The sequence below is a fragment of the Amblyomma mixtum genome, chromosome 3 (genome assembly GCF_055824585.1).
Source record: "Amblyomma mixtum isolate Tamu chromosome 3, ASM5582458v1, whole genome shotgun sequence".
In the NCBI taxonomy this organism is placed as follows: Eukaryota; Metazoa; Arthropoda; class Arachnida; order Ixodida; family Ixodidae; genus Amblyomma; species Amblyomma mixtum.
This window is the reverse complement of record NC_143014.1, coordinates 374,897,519-374,921,738: the sequence shown is the minus strand read 5'-3', so window position 1 is coordinate 374,921,738 and position 24,220 is coordinate 374,897,519. Positions and strand designations below refer to the sequence as shown.

At 53.7% G+C, this 24,220-nt stretch overlaps 1 protein-coding gene and 1 long non-coding RNA gene across 3 annotated transcripts; one reads left to right on the top strand and one right to left on the bottom strand.

Annotated features, from left to right (window-relative positions):
- Positions 1–3,728: 3,728 nt before the first annotated feature.
- Positions 3,729–23,178, bottom strand: LOC149356821 (uncharacterized). Of its 2 annotated transcripts, none has more exons than XR_016291697.1 (3): positions 22,846–23,178; positions 20,450–20,945; positions 3,729–4,268 (listed from the first exon to the last, which is right to left on the bottom strand). It is a non-coding gene; the product is annotated as an uncharacterized LOC149356821 (long non-coding RNA). Both variants share the same exon structure in this region.
- On the top strand, positions 4,674–5,924 carry LOC149356822 (uncharacterized). Its single transcript, XM_089584337.1, has one exon. The coding sequence runs from the start codon at positions 4,689–4,691 to the stop codon at positions 5,880–5,882; it is 1,194 nt and encodes a 397-aa protein (XP_089440463.1). The 5' UTR covers positions 4,674–4,688; the 3' UTR covers positions 5,883–5,924.
- Positions 23,179–24,220: the final 1,042 nt, after the last annotated feature.

Sequence of the window (24,220 nt, the reverse complement as noted above, 5' to 3'; positions counted from 1 at the left end):
TTTCGGTATAGGAAAACCACTTACAGCGCGAATTTTGTCGGGGTCCGGCTGGATGCCATGGGTGTTGTCCAAATGTCCGAGGATCTTGAGTTCCCGGCGACCAAAGCTACACTTCTTGGAGTTCAACTGAAGGCCAGCTCGTCGGAAGACGCCAAGAATAGCCGAAAGACGATGGAGGTGGCCCTCAAAGGTTGATGAAAATACGATGACGTCATCGAGGTAGCAGAGACATGTGGTCCATTTGAACCCGCGTAGTAAGGAGTCCATCATGCGCTCGAAGGTCGCAGGGGCATTACATAAGCCGAAAGGCATCACCTTGAATTGGTAGAGTCCATCCGGGGTGACAAAAGCCGTCTTCTCACGATCTCGTTCGTCAACAGAGATCTGCCAATATCCAGAACGGAGATCGATGGAGGAGAAGTAGTTGGCACCATGCAGGCAGTCGAGGGCGTCATCGATCCTAGGAAGAGGGTACACGTCTTTCTTTGTTATCTTGTTGAGGTGTCGATAATCTACGCAAAACCTCCAGCTGTTGTCTTTCTTTTTGACAAGTACCACCGGAGACGCCCAGGGGCTGCTCGACGGCTCAATAATGTTGCTGGCCAACATTTTGTCCACTTCTTCCTGAATGATATGGCGTTCTGAAAGAGCAACTCTGTAAGGCCGTCGGTGAACAGGGCGGGCATCTCCAGTATCTATGCGATGTGTGACGACGGACGTTTGGCCCAGGGATCCGTGACCGAAATCAAAAATGTCGCTGTACGACCGCAAAAGGCTGACAAGGGCACTAGCATATTCGGGACGCAGGTCAGAGGCAACCATGGCTGAGATGCGGTCCTCCGGACTATGTGACGAGGCAGGCTGTGCAGGTACCTCGGCGCGACGGTCGGGCAGCACTGCAGAAATAGTAAATGTGGACAAAGGTGACAGCTCGGCAAGGTAAATGCCCTCCGGGAGAACTTGCGAGGACATGCTGAAGTTGAGTACGGGAATGTAGGTGAGGTTGTTCTCGACGTGTACAATGTAATGAGGTAGGGCGATGTGTTGTAGAGTGACGTCGGTGATGGGGTTGACAACGTAGTCGCTGTCAGGAAGGGAGGGAAAAGGTGACATGGGCACGTATACTGCCGTCTCGGGAGGTAGGCGAGTAAATGTACTGGAGCGGAGGCGAGGCTGGGAATGGTCAGCACTAGGGTCGTGAACACAATGGGGCAGGGCTATGCGCAGAAGTCCGGAGGAACAGTCGATGAGAGCGGAATGGGCTGTTAAAAAGTCTAGGCCTAAAATGACGTCTTGAGGACAAGTAGTAAGGACGGCGAATAGCACAGGGACGGGGTGGCCGGCGATGCTAACGCGCGCAGTGCACATTCCGATGATGGTAGCAGTGTTTCCGTCAGCAACACGAACTGTAGAGGTGTTAGCGGGCGTAAGAACTTTTTTGAGGTGCTGGCGGAACGATGAACTAAGGACTGAAATATGGGCTCCATTGTCAATGAGAGCGGGCACAGGGACTCTATCTACGAGGACATTGATCAGGTTGCGGAGTGGTGCGATGGTCGAGACACAGTTGGCTGTCCGGGTCGGTAACGCAGCGTCACGTCCGGGCGCTGCGTCGCCTAGTTTCCCGAGTAGGGGTCTTGGTACGTTGGGGACAAGCTGCGGCGAGGAGTAGGTGATCGGGAACGGCGGGCTTGTGGCGATGGCGAACGGCTAGGACGACGGACTTGCTCAATACTTTCGGCACGATGCTGTGCTGGGGTGACAGAAACGCGCCGCGGTGCATAATAGTCATGGCGGACAGGGCTGTAGTAGGGTTGAGAGGGGGGAGCCGGGCGGCTGCGACAATAGCGGGACGTATGGCCAGCCCGACAACAGACGAAGCAAATAGGCCTGTTGTCAGACGTGCGCCACTCCGCAGGATGGCGGGTGGTGTAGCGGGGTGTGTAGGGCGGTGTGTAGGGCGGGGTTGTCGTAGCAGCAGCAACCACTGGTATTGGCTGTGGTGCAGGGGGTGGCGTGATAGGATTGCAAACGAGGCCCACATTCGCGAATTCTTGGCGGACAACAGCCTGTATCATAGCTATTGTTGCCTCTGAAGGAGGTGTTGTAAGTGGAACAGGAGTCAAGGCCTCGATTTCCCTGCGGACGATGGTAGTAAGGTTATTCTGACTTGAAGGCTGCTGCAAAGTGGGCAGATCGTCGCATGAGGATGTAGTCGCCGTGTTGGGAAGGCGCGCAAACCGATGGACGATGCGGCGCTGCTTCGCCTGTTCGAAACGGCGACACACTTGCAGGACTGAGTCCACCGTAGAGCAGTCTTTGCAGATAAGTATATTGAATGCGTCATCGGCGATACCCTTAAGTATATGGCGCACTTTGTCAGCTTCGGTCATGGAGGTGTTTACCTTTCGACACAGGGCGAGGACGTCCTGTATGTAGGCAAGGTAAGATTCGGTTGACGATTGAGCGCGATTAGCCAGGTCGTTTTTGGCTGCGAGAGCTCGCCCAATTGGCTTGCCGAACAAGTCCTTAAGTTTTTGCTTGCAGATGTCCCAAGTAGGCATCTCCTGTTCGTGGTTGGTAAACCAGGTCTTCGCAGTTCCCGCGAGATAAAAGATGATGTTTGCGAGCATTATGCTAGCATCCCAACGGTTATTCTTGCCGCACCTTTCGTATTCGTCGAGCCAATCTTCAACATTCGTCTTGTCTTCACCGTTAAAAATAGGCGGATGGCGGATTTTGGTTAAGACCATGTGGGCAGCTGAAGTGTCCGGAGCGGGAGATGCGTCCTGGGAAGCCATGCTTACTGTGGCAGTCGGTGGTATGAGTTCGGGGAGATGGCGTCCACTGCGCAAATCCAGGTTTCTGGCGCAGAAATACGAGGAGCTGTGGCCAGCGGGATCGAAACCACCTCCACCAAGATGTTACGGGGTAGTTCCGCTTGGGATTGCAGAGAGCGGACACGGAAAACAGGGCTTTAAAACCACAGGCGTTTACTGCAGGCACCAGCCGACACTGCTCGACCGTCGTCTTCTGCACAAAAACTCAAGAGCTTCTTCTTCTTCCTTCCTTATGCATGCACCGCCTAATGTAACAATATTTTGCAGGTGGCCTACCCACCAATTCTGGAAGTTTCCCCACCTCCGAAACATTTCACCACCAAATTTGGCACTTATCCCACCTACCAAAATTTAGGTATCAGCCTGCCTCTATAAAGTTGTCAGTTTGCAATGCCAAAATTTTCCGCTTGCCCCCCCCGCTAAAAATTGGGATTCAGCCCAACTGACATGGTTGATTGGACAAAAGGGGCGGGAGTCTGTCACGACTCTGTTTAAGGGCTCCCGTCTCCTTTGTTCGTGTCATTCCCTGCTGTGTTCCATCTTGGCACGTAGCGTGCTTTTCGCTGCTTCTTGTAAGTATGTAAATAAATCCAGTCTTCTTTCCCCGCCTCTTAACCTGTTTGCAAAGCGGCGCTCCTGTCCTGGTGGTGGGAACGGGCGTCGTCTTGACCGTGGTTCCGTGGAACCACGACCCCGAACCTTCATCCTCAACAAGGTTAAGCTCCCATAGTGGGCGGAAAAACCTTGTCTCAAGCGGTTATTCGCAGAGAACGATGGTATATCTTCGGTGATGCGGAGCCGAACGTCTGTCTCCCACCAGCTGACAGCTAGGGCAGCCGCATGTCGGCCGTTCTGTGAAGTGGTTATTTGTGTTTGTATGTAAAATAGTGATGACGAAAGGTACACAATTTATTTGTTGGAACGACCTTCGAATTATTATGTACAAGGCAAAACAGAGCACGTAAAAACTTTCGCATTTCCTTCGTTAAACAATCGGCATTCCTACTCGGCATTCTAGATCTGGCGTCGCATGCCACATTCGTGGCTGCCTGACATTGGGGTGGTGGTGGTTACTTTGGGGTATTCTAGGGAGATTACACTGGACGTGGGTTATGTTACTCTTATTTGTGGGATCCCCCTTGTCGGCTAAGGGAGGGGGAAGGGAGATGTAGAGGGGGTGTGGAGGGGCAGGTGCAGTCAGCATCTACGTCGTTGCTGCTGTCATGGTCCAAGTCCTAGGAGTCACAGCTCCAGGGGGTCGCAGGTGCAATGGGGCCAAAGGTCTAGGGGAGCCGCGGGCCTAGAGCAGTGCGTCCAGGCCGGTCTCCACGAGGTAGGCCAGGAGGACGCGGTGGGCGGAGAGGTGGTTTCGAGCAGGGAACAGGATCTGGTCCCCCGTGTCGGCTGACAGTCCGACAGCCCGGTAACCTGCAAGAGACGGCGACGGTGCAGATAAAATGTTAGGCACGCATGTAGCATGTGTCCCAAAGTACCTGCATCTACGCACGAGGTGGGCTCGGTGGCTGTGCCACAATGCAGTCATCAATTCCGCTCGTTTTCGCCACGCAGGTTTTTGCACCGCTCATCACCCAGATGCTATTCCTGTCCCTGGTTCCCGCCCCTTCGCATGCCACCTGTGCCATCGAATCCCTTCGCTTCGAATCTCCCGCCGGCCTGTCTGCACAGCAGCCTGCGGCTTCAACCTGACCGGCAGCGCCACCGCTGCTATTCCTCGACCACCTCGACTGTCCCCGGACTCACCCAAGGTCATCGACAGCAGCAGCTACGGCGACTATAAAACCGCATCACCCGCGCTCGGCGCCCTGTGGGCTCGGTGGCTGTGCCACGATGCAGTCATCAATTCCGCTCGTTTTCGCCACGCAGGTTTTTGCACCGCTCATCACCCAGATGCTATTCCTGTCCCTGGTTCCCGCCCCTTCGCATGCCACCTGTGCCATCGAATCCCTTCGCTTCGAATCTCCCGCCGGCCTGTCTGCACAGCAGCCTGCGGCTTCAACCTGTCCGGCAGCGCCACCGCTGCTATTCCTCGACCACCTCGACTGTCCCCGGACTCACCCAAGGTCATCGACAGCAGCAGCTACGGCGACTATAAAACCGCATCACCCGCGCTCGGCGCCCTGTGGGCTCGGTGGCTGTGCCACGATGCAGTCATCAATTCCGCTCGTTTTCGCCACGCAGGTCAGTAAACAATACTCTCTTTTCACGAAAAAATCGAGCAATTACTGCCTCCTGCAGCTACCGAGCCCACAGAGCTGCCTTTCCATTGCTCTTGAATGTGCTGATGTCGTGCGTGCCCTGTTGCTCTTGGCTGGCGATGTTGAATCAAACCCAGGCCCCGAAAAGGTTCTAGAGGAACTGAAGAAACTCTCTGATGGTCAGTCACAATTAATAGTCGAGGTCCAAGGTCTTAGAAATCAACTTACAACTACGGTACAAGCTATTTCTGATCTTAGTAACAGGTTATCCACCCTAGAAATTCATTATCAAGATGTTGTAACCCTACGCACCGACATGGATACGATCTGCGCTAACACTACCCAAACAGCCAAAGAAATCAGAGGTATAGAAGCCCGTTTGGATGACGCCGAAAATCGCTCGCGACGCAACAATTTAATCTTTTACAACATTAAAGATGAGAGTACATCTGAAACATATTCGGAATCTGAAGAAACAGTCCTCCGCCTCTGCCGTGATCAGTTAGATCTATCCATTGACCCTAAAGAAATTGAAAGGGCTCATCGTCTCGGGCGTCATTCTCCTGAGCGCATTCGACCCATAATAGTGAAATTTACATTTTTTAAAACCAAGGAGATGATTCTTTCAAATGGCCATAAGTTAAAAGGCACCGATTACAGCATAGGGGAGGACTTTTCACGCCCTGTCCGAGAAGCGCGAAGGCACCTCGTAAAGTTTGCCAAAGCTACTACCACTAAATTTTCCTTGCGCTACAAAACTTTGTGCATCGGTTCTAAACGCTATGCATTCGACGAGTCATCACAGTCTGTACACGAAATCTCATAGCATAAGTCTTATCGTCGCGCCACTACTAATCTTCCTTGTAACAGCCCTCGCGGTAAACTTCCAAATCCTCCTTTTTCTGTTATCTTTACCAACATACGTAGTTTCCTTCCCAAGCGTGAACACATTTGTAATCTTGTTTCATCATCTTCCAGCAATATACTTGTACTAACAGAAACGTGGCTAACAGACGACGTCACCGATCCGGAAGTTTTAGCTGATTTACCAAATTTTAACGTTTTCCGAAAGGACCGCAAAGGTTCACGAGGAGGAGGTGTTCTTATTGCCACTAACCAGCTGTTGCCTTGTTCTGTCATTAACATCCAATCAGAGCTTGAAATACTTTGGATAATCTGCCGTTCCGTACCACAAATCGTCATACTAGGCGTCTGTTACCGGCCCCCCTCCAGTAGTCCAATCTTTTCCTCAAAGTTAAGCGATAGTCTAAATCAAATAACTAGCAAATATCCCAACGCGCGCATTCTTCTTTTCGGTGATTTTAATTACCCATCCATTGACTGGCTGAACCCAACACCAACAGGCAATACTGAAATGACGAACTTTGTCGACGTTTGTTTGAATTTCAATCTTACCCAGTTAGTAACTGAACCCACACGCGTAACACATGAATCCTCCAATATCCTGGACCTCATTCTAACTAACCACCCGGAAAGTTTATCATCACTTACTTCTCTCCGCGAAATTAGTGACCACAAAGTTTTACACGCTACTTTCACCTTCATCCCCCAATCGCGCTTAACATTCCCTAAAACGATTCGCCTTTATGACAGAGCGAATTACGAAGAAATCAATAATAATTTAATAGCGTTCTTTCCAAACTTTGATACAAGTTTCGATGATCGATCAATTGAGGAAAACTGGCTTATCTTTAAAACTAAAATTATAGAACTTACAGCGAAGTTTATTCCCACCATCACATTTCGTGCCAATCCCAACAAACCATGGTTCACAAAGCATTTGAAAACACTTGAAAACAAAAAGAAGAGATTTTTCCGTGCAGCTAAACGTAACCCGAGTGCATGCGCATGGAAGAAATATTACGAAGCCGAGTCAACATACCTGCAGTCTATCCATGATGCCAAACGAACATTTTTCCAAACTGACCTCCCCAAGATTCTAACAAATAACCCGAGAAAATTCTGGAAAGTATTAAACCCCGAACAGGCGCCGGTCATCACACTTGCTAACCCGCTTGGTGAGATGACCAGTGGCATTGAATGTGCTAATATTTTTAACGCCGCTTTTTCATCCGTTTTCACACACGAAACTGATATGCCACTTTGTACCGAAACTGACAACCTGAGTTCGCATATGCCTCCAATCATCTTTTCTGTGCACGGCATTATATCTATCATTGAAAATATCAAGATGTCATCTTCTGCAGGTGCTGATGATATCACCCCCAAGTTCCTAAAAAATACTTGCCATGCTTCCGCAGCGTATCTGTCAAAACTGTTTGCACAATCACTTTCCACAGGTAACATACCCAGTGATTGGAAGGTGGGGAAGGTTGTTCCGGTCTTCAAATCAGGTAACAAAGAATCACCCCTTAATTACCGTCCCATCTCTTTAACAAGTGTGCCATGCAAAATCATGGAACATGTCATTTATACTCATATAATGAACTTTCTTGACTCTATAAATTTTTTTCATCCTGCTCAACACGGTTTCCGTAAGAACCTATCGTGCGATACACAGTTGGCTATTTTCGTCCATGACCTGCATGTGAACCTCGACTGTAACCTACAAACTGACGCAATATTCCTGGACTTCGCGAAAGCATTTGACAAAGTACCCCACAAACGCTTACTACTAAAACTGTCCTGGTTAAACCTTCATCCTAACATATTACAGTGGATAAGCGAATTCCTGGCTAACCGCACCCAGTTCGTTAACGTTAATAATCAAGCCTCTAGCTCTGTTCCGGTAACATCAGGTGTCCCGCAAGGATCAGTCCTTGGTCCGCTATTATTTTTAATATACATTAATGACCTTCCAACGCATGTCTCTTGTAACGTCCGTATTTTTGCCGATGACTGTGTCATCTATCGCACTATCAACAACGCCTCTGATCAGTTCGCCCTCCAGAATGACTTAATCAGCATACAGGACTGGTGTAACAACTGGCTCATGGAACTAAACCCCAATAAATGTAAAGTCGTGTCATTTCACCGAAAACGTAATCCTGTCCTCTTCTCCTATAAAATCTCGCATGTCACGGTAGAATTAGCTCAGACTTACAAATACCTCGGAGTAACATTGTCCAATGATCTAACCTGGAACGCGCATGTCACTAAAATCATATCATCCGCTAACAGAAGCCTTGGATTCTTAAAACGACATCTACGTCATGCGCCACAAAACCTAAAATTGCTTGCCTACAAATCACTTGTCCGTTCTAAATTAGAATACGCCTCTGCTATTTGGAGCCCTAACCAAAATTATCTAATAAATTCTCTAGAATCAGTACAAAATCGAGCCACAAGATTCATACATTCGTGCTATTCATATAATGTCAGCATATCAGCACTAAAAGCAGAGGCAGGATTAACATCCCTGGCTTGTAGGCGTCATATTACTAGTATGTGCTTGTTTCACAAATTTTATTTCAGCTCACTTCGTCGTCCTCCCTACATCAATCCGCCGGCACGCATTTCCCTCCGCATTGGTCATCCCCTTCAAGTAGCCCGGCCATGTACGCGTACAACTACATTTGCATCGTCATTCTTTCCACGCTCAGCCAAGGACTGGAACAGCCTTCCACACGACATCGCCGCAATCACCTGCCCATCAACATTTGCGAACTGTTTAACTGCTACCTTTAACAGCGAATAATATTTGTATCTTACGTTTTTTCTTTGTTTATGTAATCTGATTTTTCAATGTAACCCACCCCTTATGTAATACCCCCAATCCTGGGGGCCTTTAAGGTAATAAAGTGAAGTGAAAGTGAAGTGAAGACACGCAGGCAGCGGAGGGTGCCAGGCCGCAGACGAACATGTGCTTTGGCGTCCAGGAGCAGCCGCAGCAGGAGGGTTCGTTCCTGGCGAGGGATCTCTTCCGAGAAAGTCGGTGAAGGGCCGGTATGCAGCGATGCGCCTGTCGGGTTGGAGTGTCCTTACCACCTGTTGAGTAGCGGGCAACAAGAGTCGTGGGGGCTATTTCGTAGTCACTGGAGGCCCGTTGTAGTGGGCTGCACTGCACAAGGGTGTCGGCGTCCTCGTAGCCCTGATAGCCGGCAAGGCCAGGTACCCAGTGGACAGACGTCTGGTAGCGGGCGTCCTCAAGGGCGTGAAGCTGGGAACGAAGGACACTGGCCGAGGTCTGGTAGATGTGGGGCTTGCCCAGGATCTGGAGAGCTGGCCGAGAATCACAGAGCACAATAACGGGGCCAGGAGGGTCGATGGTCTCAATGAAGTCAGCTTATAGGTGTAGACCCGCCAGTTCAGTTTCTGTTGAGCTGCCCCGGCAGGAGAGCCTGGAGGTCCGTGACAGCTCCGACTGGGGCAGCGCCAGAGCCACCGCCGCCTGCCCAGTGGCTGGTCGAACCGAGCCGTAGGTGTAGACAAGGACTGGACTTTTGCACTCACCCAGGAAGGTTGCGGTGCGATGGCGGAGGGCGGTAGCAGGGCAGCGATTTCTGGCCACTCTGTCAAGGCCCAGGGTATCCTGCAGGGGAGGTCGGGTTGGGAGGGCAGGGAGGATCGGGTGCCCCAGGGAAGGGCCAAATGTCTCCACACGGGCTGTAGACAGCTTCCCAATCCTGGAGCTGGGGTTGCCATGCAGGCACTCATGGAGGGCGCCACCATCTGGAACGTGGGAGAGCGAGTCCATGTGCGTCAGGCCTCTTTGGAGGAGCAGGAGGCTCAGCGGATAGACGCACACATCTGCCAGTGTGGCTGGTGCCTGCGATCACTGTGGGTGCCGAAACCATTTACTTCGTGAGAGTTCCAAGCGATTAACGCGGGTAGGCCGGAGTGACAAGAGTCAAGACGTGCTGGATGGCTGATGTGACCGGTGCCTGAAAAAGTCCGATGGCCCAGGTGGGGGTACAGCCTTTGTCTCGCGCGCGGAGGCGTTAGGCTGCTCTGCCGACTCGATCCATGTGGGAGAGGAGGGCCTTGCCAGCAGAGATCCAGGTGAGCCGCTGGTCGATTGTTAGGCCGAGGGACTTCACCTAGGGTTTTCAAGGGACGTTAGTCCCGTTGATGTGAGGGCAGTAATTTGAGCCATGGCTCGTGCTCTCCTCGGATTGACAAAGAGAGCCTCGGACTTGGTGGCTGAGAGTGACAGGCCCTTGGTCGCCAGGAGCTACTGCACCCCACTGAGGGCACGATGGGGAGCCTGCCTGGCTGTGGTGATCTGCCTCCTCGCTGCTCGAACCCAGACAGCCCGATCGTTAGCGCGCACAGAGCAGAGAACCAAGTGGCGGCGGCCCTGGTGGATGGAGCTGGGGAGGCCTGCCATGACCAGGTTGAACAGAAAGGGGCTGAGGACCGATCCCTGGGGTACCCCGGAGGTGATGAGGTGGAGAGTGCTAGGGTGCTGCGTACCCGCACCTGCAAAGAACGATCAGAGAAAAAGGAGGTAATGAAGCGTCGGAGGTTTCCGTCACCCCCAGCTCATCCAGTTCCGTCACGATGGTGCTGTAAAGCAGACTGTTGAATGGCGACTAGTGTCCAGGAGGACTAGAGGGTGATGTCTCCATGATGCTTCGCCTCCTAGCGGGAGGATACCACATCCGCGATAGAGTATGCTGTGCATCGGTGCCTGCAGATCCCTGTCTGGATCTCGGGGAGGAAACTGGTGACCTCTGTCATGCAGGTGAGTCGCTAGAGGGCCACCCACTCTACTGTCTTAAAGGCGGCGAAGGACAGTGAGATGGTCTGTAGCAGGAGAGCTTCCTGGATGGCTAGCGGGGCTTAAGGAAGGGGACAAGGATGGCTGTGATACAATACGTCCGTAAGGTGCTACTCGTCCAGATGTCGTTGAACACTACCAGGAGGCGAGCCTTTTCCGGGCATCCAGGTTTCGCAGCATCTGTAATGTGAGCCCGTCTGCTGCAGGAGCACTCTTCTCGGACCGCTTGAGGGCCCTGTGGAGCTCGTGGTTGGGATCGCCTCGTTGCACAGCGTGGCCGCACCTACAGAGCCTGCGGGCATGGGAGGGCAGCACTGTGTTGTCTAGGTGGGGGGGGGGGAGGACATCTGGAGGCTGGGTCTCGGTTGGGCTGCCTTGGAGAAGTAGTCGGCCAGCTGCTCCGCTATTGCCTGATAAGAAACTCTCCGGGCGATGTCCGCTACGTGCACAGGATGGCGGTTGGTGGCGACCTGGAGCAGGGACCGCAGGAGGCGCCAGGCTGTTGCCCACTGCCGGGTAGAAGGGATGGAAAGGCAGATGGCAGCCCACGTTTCCTGAGCATGGTGGTTGGCCTGGCGATGGCAGACAGCGTCAATCCGTCGGTAGGCTGTCCAATCTGCAGGCAGCGACGTTCTTTCTGCCTTCAGCTCTGTGCGTCACCTGGCAGCTCGGAGGCCCAGCAGTCGGAGGCCGAGAGCCGGGGCCTGCACTCGGTTAGAGCAGTAGACGGTGGCGCTCTGGGCGCACGTACTGAGGAGGGCCAGGAAGACCCGTGCATGCGGTATATACTTTACGGGATCCTTCAACAAGGGCCACTTTGTGGCTCTGTGCACCTTTTCCTTCCGTCACCTTCGAGAAGAAGAGCGCTGGAATATGAGAAAGTGGTCCGAGGCCAGGGAGTCCAGTCCTCTTTCCCAGGAGAAATGGCAGGCGTCCGACAGGAGGGTGAGGTCGATGATGGACGAGCGTGCTGGTCGGATGATGGTAGTGGTCGGGGACTGCAGGTTACGCAACCTGGCATTAGATACGGGACCCAGGAGTTTTCTGCCTCTGGCGGTCGTGGTTAGTGTGCTGCATTCCCTGCGATGAAAGTGAAAATAACCACAGATTATGGTATCCGTAATCTGTGGATGCGCTGTGCAATATCAGTGCACGTTAAAGAACCCCAGGTGGTCGAAATTTCCGGAGCCCTTCACTACGGCGTCCCTCATAGCCTGAGTTGCTTTGGGACGTTAAACCCCAATAAACCAAACCAGATTAGGGCATCCTTACCTAGGTGAGCATGGAGGGCCATGAGGCAGGATAGATCCCAAGGCACACGGGAGGGAGGTAGACCGAAGGCACTGAGGCGTCCGTGTTGCCCTTTCAGACTCGCCGAGCACAAATCTCCAAGTGGCCCAGGTCCGGGTGAGGCACTGCCAGGATAATGTGGCCGATGCTGTTTGTGACATAAATGGTCCTGCGGGGTCTCTCCTGAGGGTTGGCATCGTCACAAAAAGGAGGCGTCGTTGTAGTCCTGTAGGGAGAAGCAGGAGCGTTCCGAGGAGCCCGTGTACCCAGAAAGGCAGGAGGCTTCGGTAGGATTTCGGGTCTCCTGGAGGGCAAGCACGTCGTAGTACAGTGTGCCCTGCTAGACAAGGTCTTTTAGGTCGTCAAGGCGTGCGTGCAGGGGAATTCACGTTCCCCTGCAAGACGCGTGGCCTTCCGGTGTTTTCTTTACTAATGGCTATAATGAAGGTCGGTAGGGTTCTCGGCATTGAGAGCAGCCTCGTACAGCTTCCGAGCCCCTGAACTGGGGGGAAGCTGGTGCACAAGGGTGTGGATGATTTGCCACAGGGCAGAGGTAACCGAGGGCTGGACAGCCTCGAACGTGGGAGGTGCCGGTTCCAGTGCAACCAACCGGCGTGGGGGAGGGGAGCAGCTACTGCTCCGTTACCCGAGAGTCTTGGTGTAGCTGGATAATCCCGTCCAGTCTGCCGAGGAGCTGGCTGCAGAGGCGGGACTCGCACGCGTCCTGGGCAGCTGTGGTGGTCGGAGCTGAGCCATGACTGTGCGTCGCTCCGCGGGGTTGGCTGTCCTGCGAAGGGCCTTGTTTACCTGGGTCTGGTCCTTCCACCTGGGACAGGTGGTGTTCGAAGCCCGGTGACGCCCTCCGCAGTGGAAACACCTGGATGCAGAAGCCGAGCACTCCCTATCGTGCTGTGTGCCGCTGCAATTCGTGCAACGCATGGGGCCTGGTGCAGGAAGCTGCCACGTGGTTGTAGCCTTCGCACTGGGAGCAGTTCGGAGGCCGGACCATGTGAGGGCGCACCCGGAAACGCATGCCTGCGATAAAGACGTGGTCAGGGGGAGGGGTGGTGAAGCGAACCGTGACGGCACGGCCATGGTGCTTTAGACTAATAATGTCTACAGGCCTCAATAGTGGCCGCGATGTCGTTGTCGGACACTTCGCGGTCGACCCCGTCGATAGCTCCGATGCTGCCTTCAGGTCGAGAAGCCTCGAAGGCCTGGACCAGAGCGGAGAGGAAGGAGGTGAAGCCAGCAGCTGGTCCCAGGATGCATTGGTGGAGACGTCTGCTGCGATGATGTTGCGCTTCCTGTTCATCCGTACCTCCAGGATTCCAGGTTGCCTGTATAGGAAGGCGCTGTAGTCCTCCATGGCCATGTCCTCGAGAGGCCGGCCCATTGTAAGGGGCGGAAAAGGACCGTTGTCAGCCTTGGACATCTGCGGGAAGCTGGACGCCTGGCCTTGCACTTGACTTTTATCCAGCCACCTGGATTGCTGTCGTCCCCTTCACCTGCGCTGGAGTGCTCAGGATTAGTGGGCGAGTCGGCATGGGTACTCACTCTTGGTGCAGAGTGGACTCCTGGCAATGCCTGTCCTGAGTCCTTTTGGGATGGATCTCCTGGGAGTGTCAGGTGACTGACTGGCGGCGAGTAACTGCTGAGTAGTGGTGCGGTGGCTTGAAGCTATTAGCTGGCCATGCGCAGGAGGTTGTCCAATGTACTTCACTGTGTGTCCATTGGCTTCTCACCTGCCATATGGTTCCCGCCTGGGTGGGACTCGGATGAGAGGCTGGCTGGTGCCGTTGGATTGTTGGTGGGCGCCGCCGTTCCCAGGGCCTTTGGGTGGGTGTTACGCTCGACTCCTTCCGCTAAAACGCCGAAGCATCGGGACGGCTCCTTGGGGCGGTGGCTAATGTGTTAAAGACGGGAAGCGTCAGCCTGCAAGGAATCTACAGACATCTGGAAACTGTCAATAGACAGGCTTCGGAGAGGCGTCGACGTGGCGGCCCCGGCACCCCGAAAGCAGGGAGCGGCGTCAACGAGGGGACCCCCTGGTGGTTTATGGGGGGACATCCGCTTCACGGGAACGGTCTTCGGCTAAACTCCCATTAGCGGTGCCAAACCAAAACGAAACGCAAAGGCTTGGTGTGTCGGCGGCTGTCTGTGTTGTTTGTGGCCAGCGCGGGTGCTGGCGTGCTCGCGCTTCGGTAACGGCTTCCGGTCTTCCTGGAACCTTTCGGCGCAAGTGCGACGCCGGCCCTCCGTCCCCGCGGCTCGCTGTGAAGTGCAGGTGTCAGACTCGTGTTTCGGCTGACGAATGGCTCGAACTTAACGGCTTGTCATCGTTGCTGCGAGGGATCGGCCGGACAGCATCTTCGAAGAAGTGGCGAGGGTGAACTGGGGGACGTCCTTGTGGGCGGAACACTACGAATGGACACGTGACCCAGTTCACAGTGATTGGACACATTTTTGATTAACCAAATTCCCCAACTACGGACCTGGGGACAGGACACCCTATTTAAGCCGCTGTTCGGCATGGAAGGGGGCTTTTTTTTTCTTCAACCTTGTAACCTTGTCTACCTATTTTCCTTCTTGTCTCACCTTTAATCATGTATTAAACCTTTATATTTTACCTGTTACCTTGTCTGGGAAGTTCGTTCTATGTGCCGGCAGAGAGATGGAAATTATGGTTATGGGAGGGAACACAACTGGCGCAGTGGACAGGATCTGCTTAGGCTGAGCGGAAGAACTTCACCCGGAACAAGCGACAACGACGACGAGAGTGGCGGAGGGAGCGACCGAGCTACCAAGGAGACCCACCAGACCTCCAGGCTCATCTGACCCAGCCGGGGCACCGACAGCGACGCTTCGGTAGCTAGGCGAGTACCCGTTTGGTTTCTTGTGTTTGCGTGTAATGTCAAAGCCTTGGGTTTTGAGGAGTGACATCGCTAAAGAACCAGTAATGGAGAACCCGGGTGTAGATGGGGAAGGGGGAGAGGTGCCGGCGCTAACAAGCGAAATGGTAGAAGGCCGTAGTAACGCCTCGCCACAGACGGCGTCGGAGCAGCAAGAAAGGCTGCTGGAGTTACAATTAAAAATTGCTGAAAGGGTCCTAGAAACAGTACGTTTGCAATCGCAAAGTGGAGTCGCGTCCGTCGAGGGGAGCAGCTGCTCAGGTGCGGATACGCGGTCGGAGGAGGACCGGAAACTAAAATTTGCTAGCCTGTTGAAGGGGGTACTCGCGACAATGCCTACTCAAGAAGCACTAGTGCCGGGTTGGTTTGAAGACATCGAGGCAACCTTGGAATCCTACGATGTACCAACGGAGTGGTGGGCCGGACTTGTGTTGCCGCGACTCAGTGAGAGGGCACGGGGACTCCTTACACGTCTGTCTTCAGATGAAAGGCGAGAGTACGCCATTCTAAAAAGCAAAATTTTGCAGGGACTCAGATTATCAGCTGCGGAGTACAAACGCCTGTTCCAATCATCCAGCAGGAGACCGGAAGAGTCGTGGGAGCAATTCGCGGTCAGATTAGAGAATTATTGGGAGTACTATGTCGAAAGCAGTGAAGCAAACTCGTTGGAGAAAATTAAACAGCTGGTAGTCTCAGACCGTCTGAAGGATTGTCTCAGCGCAGACGCGAGAGCACACATTGTGCTAAATCAAAGCCAAAAGCGAGGATTCCTTAAGCCCAAAGATGTTGCTACGATAGCACAGGCATTCGAGGAGAGTGTCAGGTGCAGAGTAACAGCGGGAAGGACATCAAGTGCGAACGAAAGGCAGAAAGCTGAAGGGACACCGACAGCGCGGCCTTCAGAAAACACTAGCCCACATTCGCGGCGCAGGAAACTATGTTTCCATTGCCACAGCTACGGGCACGTAGCAAAGGAATGCCTGCAGGGTGCATTATCAGCGAGGGAGCCGACAAAGAAAAATTGCAACGAGAACAGAGAGGTCGTTGCTCGGGTAGCCGCACCACTTGAGGCGGGGGACGCGCCAGTGCGAGTAACAGAAGTCGGCGGGGCCAGCACAGTTACGATAAGGAGTGCAGGTCAAACATTCGACGCGCGAATAGACTCTGGGGCGGACGTGACCGTCATTCGCAAATCACTATGCCCAAGGTACGACAGCGCAGGGTCGACTATCAAACTGACAGGCGCGTTTGGGGAGCAAGTAGTTGCCGAGCTGGCATACGTGCCGATGTCGACTACGGAGGGCGCTCCAGGTGTCTCATTTTACCCCTCGGAGAAGGGCATACTGTGTGCAATCACCGACAAGTTGGCAAGGGGCATAGATGCGCTGATAACCCCTAATGATTACGAGCAGCTCTTGGAGGACAGAGTGGCAGCACCACCTATCGGCGAGCCTGAAGGCGAGGATGAGAACTTAGACCCAGGGCGGGAATCGTGCGAGAACGAGAGCGAGGAAGTAGTGCGCGCATGCGAAGTGACCGTCGAGAGCACCTCACAAGAGGCAGCGCAAACGACGCGGCAGACATTCCGCGAGGCGCAACGGATGGACGAAACGCTGAGAGAAGCATGGGCACAGGCGAAGGAAGGCACGCATGGCATGCTCGTGCGCGACGAGCTGCTTTATCACCGAGAGCACGTCGCCGGGCACGAGTGCTGCCAGCTCGTTCTGCCATCATAACGCCACAAGGAAGTCCTAGAAATGGCCCATGATTCCGCATGGGCAGGGCACCTTGGCGAGCGGAAAACTCTACAGCGCATTAAGGCGTCATTCTACTGGCCAGGGGTAGCCCGCGATGTGAAGCAGCACTGCCGCACGTGCCATGATTGTCAGATGAGAGCCCCTATGCGAACACAGGACCGCGTGCCGATCTCACCTTTAGCTAGACCGGGCGTCGCATTCCAGGTGGTAAACATGGACTGTGTAGGCCCGCTCGAGCCGCCTTCCGCTAGAGGACACCGTTATGCTTTATGTGTAGTGGACGTCCATTCAAGGTGGCCAGAAGTAATATGTTTGAAGGCCTTGACCGCGAGAGCTACTTGCGACGGGTTACTACAGATATTTGCGCGACTAGGTGTCCCAGAGACGATCTGCTGCGATCAGGGCACAAATTTCACGGCTAAGTTGACGCAGGAGCTCCTTGCAAAGCTAGGCGCATGTCCTCGTTTCTCTACGCCGGACCACCCGCAGAGCAACGGGTTAGTCGAGAGGTGGAATGGGACATTCAAGTCCATGCTGCACCACACCATAAACGAACACGGGAGAGAGTGGGACAAATTCGTTCCGTTCCTCCTGTGGGCCTACCGCGAGGTGCCCAACGTTAGCACGGGGAGGTCGCCGTTCGAGCTGATGTACGGAAGGCTGCCGGTGGGGCCACTCACCATCCTACAAAAATCTTGGACGGGGGAATGGGCAGTTCCAGACTCACTGGGAGTCCCCGCGGCGCACTACATGCAAAGACTACGGGAAACGATGGCTGAGGCCAGTGCAGCAGCCGACGAGAACTTAGAAGCAGCTCAGCGCACTTATACCAGCCGCTACAATCTCAGAGCAACAGACAAGGGGTTCAGGGAGGACGAACAGGTATTGTGGCTCGAGAAGCAAGGCGGGAACAAGTTAACGGAGAAGTGGGTGGGGCCGGTCAGGATCGTTAGGCAGCTGCGGCCCTACACTTACGTCATTGAGCTAGAAGATGGGTCGCACCGTTCAGTGCACGCAAATAAGCTGCGGCCGTACCACGCGCGCGTAAGTGCGGTCGGGTTAATATTCGAGGGCGATGAGGAGTTCGGCCACGTGCCGACGTTTCCTACCCCTGCGGACCCAATCAATGAGCTGCCGCCCGACGCATTAAGTCATCTGAACGCGTCACAACGCTCAGAGGTCGACGCGTTGGTGGCCCGAAACGGTCACGTTTTCGGAGACAGGCCAGGTACTTGCAACGTAGGAGTGCACCGCATCAAGCTCAAGGCAGGCGCGGAGAGGCAACCGGTCTATCCGTACAAGGTGCCGATGGCCTTTAGAAAGGAGGTGGAGAGGCAAGTTTCCGAGCTTAGGAAATGGGGCCTGGTTTACCCCGTGGAAAGCCAATACGCCCATCCGGTGGTCTGCGTGGCAAAGCGGGACGGGGGAGTGAGACTATGCTGCGACTACCGCAAACTCAATAGCATCACCGAACCGGACGCTTACCCCATGAGTGTACCTGACGAGCTCCTGCTGAGAGTGGCGAAGGCGGAGTACATCACCTTGATAGATATGCTGAAAGGATACTGGCAGATACGGCTGGACGAGGAGGCACAGGCTCTCACCGCATTCGTGACGCCTCACGGCCAGTACGCGTGGCGGGTTATGCCGTTCGGTCTCAGAAACGCCGGCTCAACTTTTTAGCGCATAATTAACGAAGTGCTAGCTCCCCACCGCGAGTATGCCTGTGCATACATTGACGACCTCGCAATATTTTCCGAAACGTGGGAAGATCATCTCGAGCACTTAGAAAAGGTATTGGCTGCGATCGGAGCAGCGGGGTTCACCGTCAATGCGAGTAAGTGCCGCTTCGCAAAGAAGGAGGTGCGGTTCTTGGGGCACATTGTGGGATCGAATAGCCACCGCGTCGACCCAGACAAGGTGAGGGCAATCGATGAAATTCCCGCGCCCCAGACGAAGAGGCAACTGAGAAGTTTCTTAGGTCTTGCCAACTACTACCGCCAGTATGTGCCTCACTACGCGCAGGTGGTGCCTGCACTGACAAACCTCACTACGAGGCGGACACCGCAACAACTCCCCGTGGGAGACGAGGCCCAAAAGGCATTCGACGAGGTCAAGGCTAGGCTAAAGTCTGCGACAGCGCTACGCGCACCGGATCCCACGCGAGAATATGTCCTCGCCACAGACGCGTCCGACTTCGCCGTCGGCGCGTGTCTAGCGCAACTCGACGAGGAGGGTAGGGAGTGCCCCGTGGCCTTCCTGAGCAGGAAACTGAGTCCGGCCCAGGCCCGTTGGGCCACCATTGAGAAGGAGGCTTATGCCATCATTTGGGCCCTAGAGAAACTCGAGGAGTGGGTGTTCGGCACTAAGGTGCGAGTGATCACCGACCATAATCCTCTTCGCTACCTCACCCTTTGCAGTCCACATAGTGCTAAGCTCACTCGATGGTCGTTGGCTCTGCAAAAGTACAACCTCACAATAGAACACAAAAAAGGGGTCCAAAATGCCAACGCCGACGCCATGTCGAGACTTGTGAGTGCCGGCTAATCTCCAGCGAGATCCCTGTGTGTGCGGGGGAGGGGTCGAGGGGGGCTTTCCTTTTTTTTCTTTCTCTCTATCTCTCTCTCTTTTGCGGTATTGGGAGATAAGTGGGAGAAGGCTTTGACTTTGCACGCGGCGCGGGAGGCCGTCGGGAACTCCCGGCCGCCGGGGCTCCGGCTTGTCGAGCTATTCTGGTGTGTTGTGTTGCACGCTAGGAAAACCATGCAACACAGTTGGTGCGGAGGTGTTACGCTCGACTCCTTCCGCTAAAACGCCGAAGCATCGGGACGGCTCCTTGGGGCGGTGGCTAATGTGTTAAAGACGGGAAGCGCCAGCCTGCAAGGAATCTACAGACATCTGGAAACTGTCAATAGACAGGCTTCGGAGAGGCGTCGACGTGGCGGCCCCGGCACCCCGAAAGCAGGGAGCGGCGTCAACGAGGGGACCCCCTGGTGGTTTATGGGGGGACATCCGCTTCACGGGAACGGTCTTCGGCTAAACTCCCATTAGCGGTGCCAAACCAAAACGAAACGCAACGGCTTGGTGTGTCGGCGGCTGTCTGTGTTGTTTGTGGCCAGCGCGGGTGCTGGCGTGCTCGCGCTTCGGTAACGGCTTCCGGTCTTCCTGGAACCTTTCGGCGCAAGTGCGACGCCGGCCCTCCGTCCCCGCGGCTCGCTGTGAAGTGCAGGTGTCAGACTCGTGTTTCGGCTGACGAATGGCTCGAACTTAACGGCTTGTCATCGTTGCTGCGAGGGATCGGCCGGACAGCATCTTCGAAGAAGTGGCGAGGGTGAACTGGGGGACGTCCTTGTGGGCGGAACACTACGAATGGACACGTGACCCAGTTCACAGTGATTGGACACATTTTTGATTAACCAAATTCCCCAACTACGGACCTGGGGACAGGACACCCTATTTAAGCCGCTGTTCGGCATGGAAGGGGGCTTTTTTTTTCTTCAACCTTGTAACCTTGTCTACCTATTTTCCTTCTTGTCTCACCTTTAATCATGTATTAAACCTTTATATTTTACCTGTTACCTTGTCTGGGAAGTTCGTTCTATGTGCCGGCAGAGAGATGGAAATTATGGTTATGGGAGGGAACACAACTGTGGGGATCAGTGACTGCCTCTTCGAGGGCACCTTTGTCGGAAATAGCGGGTGTTACGCAGCTGGCCAAAGAGCTACTTACCATTGCTGCAGGAGATCCTGCAGCTCCATGCAGCTGCATCCTTTGGCTAAGGGGCGGGGGGAAGGGCCAGGGCGTTTTGGTTTAGAGCTCCTCTTCTTCTTGGGCTGCCGTCGGGGGCCAGGGCGCGGCAAAGGGTTCGACACCAAGAAATCGCACGAGGACTCCCTTGATCCCGAGGGGGTGGCAAAGCGGATTGCCTCCTGTAAGGCGAGCTCCGTGGTACTGCTCGTTGGGGGGGGGGGGGGACATCTCGTTGGGGACAGTGGGACATCTCGCGTCTGAAGGCGATGCCGACCCTTGTTTGCCTCCTCCAGGAGAGCGCTGACCCTCAGCTCAAAGGGGCGGAGGAAAACCGGGGGTCGCATTCTACGCTACAGGCGCTGTGCCTGGCTGCCCTCTCCAGTGTGGTGCGGTAACGCCGGCTGGTTGGGATGGAATCCGTGCCATCCGAGCCATCTTCCATGTTGGTTTCGGCAGGTACGATCTGTGGAAACAGCTGCGAACAACAAACAACTATAAACGAGCACTGACGGCGCGGCAGCCGCCGCTGCGCTAGTGACGTGTAAAGTAAAACACACTAAGAGAAAAAGGTCAGGACTGCTAGCGATTGAAAAGAAAAGGAGGGAGAGCGCAGAGCCGGAGTCACTGCAGTCTGAGGTACGCGACACTTAGTGTTAGGGCGAGAATTTAACTCTCAGAAACACTGCAGCCCGCGCATGTCTGCACCGTGAGTGACAACGCAGGTGAAAGGAGTTAGAGGAGGGGAAAAAGAGAGAGAGGCGCTAGCAAGAGCACGGAGAAGTTGCGCAGATCACGAGGCTCTCTGAAAGAAAGCAAAAACGGCAGGCCCGTTCCCAAACGCTAGAGATGTAGCGCGCCGATGGGCTGCCTTAAAGAAACTACAGGGGCACTGCGGACGGCTGGATAAAGACAAAGAAAGTGCTGAAAGAAAGTGAGAAGAGAAGCAAAGAAAAAATTAGGAGTCACTTTGGCGACTAAAGTTGTGCAAGGCGAAAGCCTTAGTACAGCATTCTGTCACGAATGTGGTTGTGAATGATGAATCAAGTGCTGCCAGCGAATGACGCGTCCATTGGCTGTCTGCGTGTGTTACTGATGTGTGGTTAACATGTTAAGCTTCGCCTGTAAGAGTGGAACGCGACAGCGTCTTGCAACGCTGCCAGGGAGTCCACAGAACGCCATCGCCAATTCGGCTGTACGCCTTGCTGGACGGTAAATTTATTTTTTGAGGAAAGGAAATGTATCTCTCTCGCATATCTGGGTGGACACCTGCACCTCGCCGTAAGGGAAAGGGGGAAGATGGGAGTGAACGAAGACGCCGTATTAGCTAGACGCGCCTTTGTTCATTCCAAACCATTCAGCTGGCATTACGGAGTGGCTAGCGTGCTCGTATCGCACTCCAGAGACCCTGGTTCGATTCCCCAACTCGACCAATTTCGTTCTCGGTTTTATTGATTTATGCGGTCTAACTAGAAAGGTTAATTAGGCTATTTCATATTTATATTATTGTATTTCTATCCATCGTGTTCTGTCATTAACCTGTCAATTGTTGGAACTGTCTAGGATGTTCGACACAACGTATATGAAACGAGCAACGTCTTACTGAGTGGGGAAGTGCGTGGTGGTGGAGGGAACGCGGCTTCGTACTTATCTGTTTTTTTCAGCAGCGTCTCCTTCCGCGGACGCTGTTGTCGCTGCGGCGCGCGTCTTTCTTTTCTCTTCTTCTGACCTCTTCATTCCCCTCTATATTAATTAGGCTAATTGATTAATTAAGCAATTAACTAAACTCAGTCCAACTTAGTTGCAGCATCACTATACGATCCCTTTGATTGGTTGCATGGTTACTAGCCAAAGTACAATTGGCCCCATTTGAAATTCGCGCACTGTGACGTCACGAGCATTTCGACCAATTGAAAAGCATGACATTTTCTGTCGACAACTCCTGCTTACAACGATGAGGCATCAAAGGCTTCCGCCTTAATAACAGCGGCAGAGTAAAGCTGCGATCAAGCGTAAGCGAAACACAAAACCAAAAAAACGGAGAGGTGCTGCTTTGGAGAGGCGCTGCCGAAAGGGAGAGGCGCTGCACATAGGCTGGACTCGCTCTGAGAAAGAGAAAGGGTGAAATCAGTGGTGCACAAAAACGCTGCTCTAATGTTTTAAGCACTAAGGAGACGAGCGCTGTAGGGCTGCACTTACTGTGTGAACAGGGGGTGCTATATCTGCGCTAAGGTCGTGGTAATGCGAGGAAAACGAAAAGTAGCGCTATAGCGCAGAGAAGGCTGCCCGAGCGCCGAAAAACACGTTTTTAAGACAGCAAAGGGTCTGCTCGTTCTGTAACTTTAACGCGCGCAAAAGGTTAACAATGTTCTCTACACCTTCTTTGGTTGGGGTGCAGGCTGAGGCTCCTGCAGGCGCTCCAGGGTGCAGGCGTTCTCGGGGTGATCACGCGGGCACATCAGGAAGGACCGGGAAGGTAGTGGCTTTCACCCGCACCAGGCTCGGCGTCGGGCAGCGCATCAGTTGGTTACGGGGGTAATCCACGGCTCCAGGCACAGGAAAACTACCCCACATTCCCCGACAGCACTCACGAAGAGCCGTGGAAAGGGCAGCAGGCGCGAACTATAGCGGCTGGGGGGTGAGGCGACGCGGGCGAGCGTGTGCGTATTCGCCGCGGAGCGAGTGACGCATTCGTCCGGGAGCGCCGACTGCTGGGAGGTGACTGCCGCGACGAGTAGGGCGAACAAGGGCAGGAGCGCAAGCAAAATATGTCCGCTCACTTGAAAGGTTCCCGAGAGAAAGACGGAAATCATTACGGAGTGAGAGTGCACCGGCCGTAGGATGGAGAACAGAGAAGGAAGAGAACACCGCGGCCGCTTTATTTCACCAAGGCTGCTAACGCGAACATGCCGCAAGAATGCCACTGAACGCGTGCGAATTTTTTTTGCATGGGCAATGTTGATATTTGCTCCACTCACTCGCCATGGTAACCAATCTCTAGTGGGAAAAGATTTGGCTTAAAAGAGCGCTATTATCTTACTAAAGTTGTACTATTTAGCTGTGTTTTATATTGAAATTATGCTGTCGGGTATACCAGTTTCATCAAGTTGCGGAAGTACGAAAAGCAGGTGGCTAAAGGGAAATTGGCCGACCTAAGCCGCGTGTAGTGTGGCTGCACCTGCATTTTTTTCTAACACCCTCGTTTGCTCAACGCATCTTTGCTTTTATTTCACTGTTCTAGCCTGAGTGAGACGGCAAATGTTGTACGCAGGATCGTTGGTGTTGAATTTCTTTGGTAAAGAACCTTTCGCGCTGCGTCGGAGTGGGGCAGTCAGTTGCTAATTTTACGACGTTGTGTGTACTTGTCCTCTCCTTTATGTAGTCCTGCGCCCCAGCGGGAAAAGTTCGCCCAGGTACTGAGTGAGACACCTACTGTTTTTTTTCAGTTCCGTCACAATATCGGCCCTCCTACCAGAACTTCTCAACAACACCTCAAGAAGCCGATTTCAACCATATCACCGTCATATGACGAAAATCATAACTAAGAGAAGGGAAGTCATAGCAACTGGCTCACATCCCACTGGACACCTCAAACACACGATGAGAGATGGAACCATGGAGGGAGTGAAAGGAGGAACCGAGAAAGATGTGCCGTAGTAGAAGGCCCCGGAATAATTTCAACTGCCTGAGATCTTTTAACGTGTGATAGCGTCTCTTGACACGCGGGCTTCTTTTGCACTTCGCCTACATTAA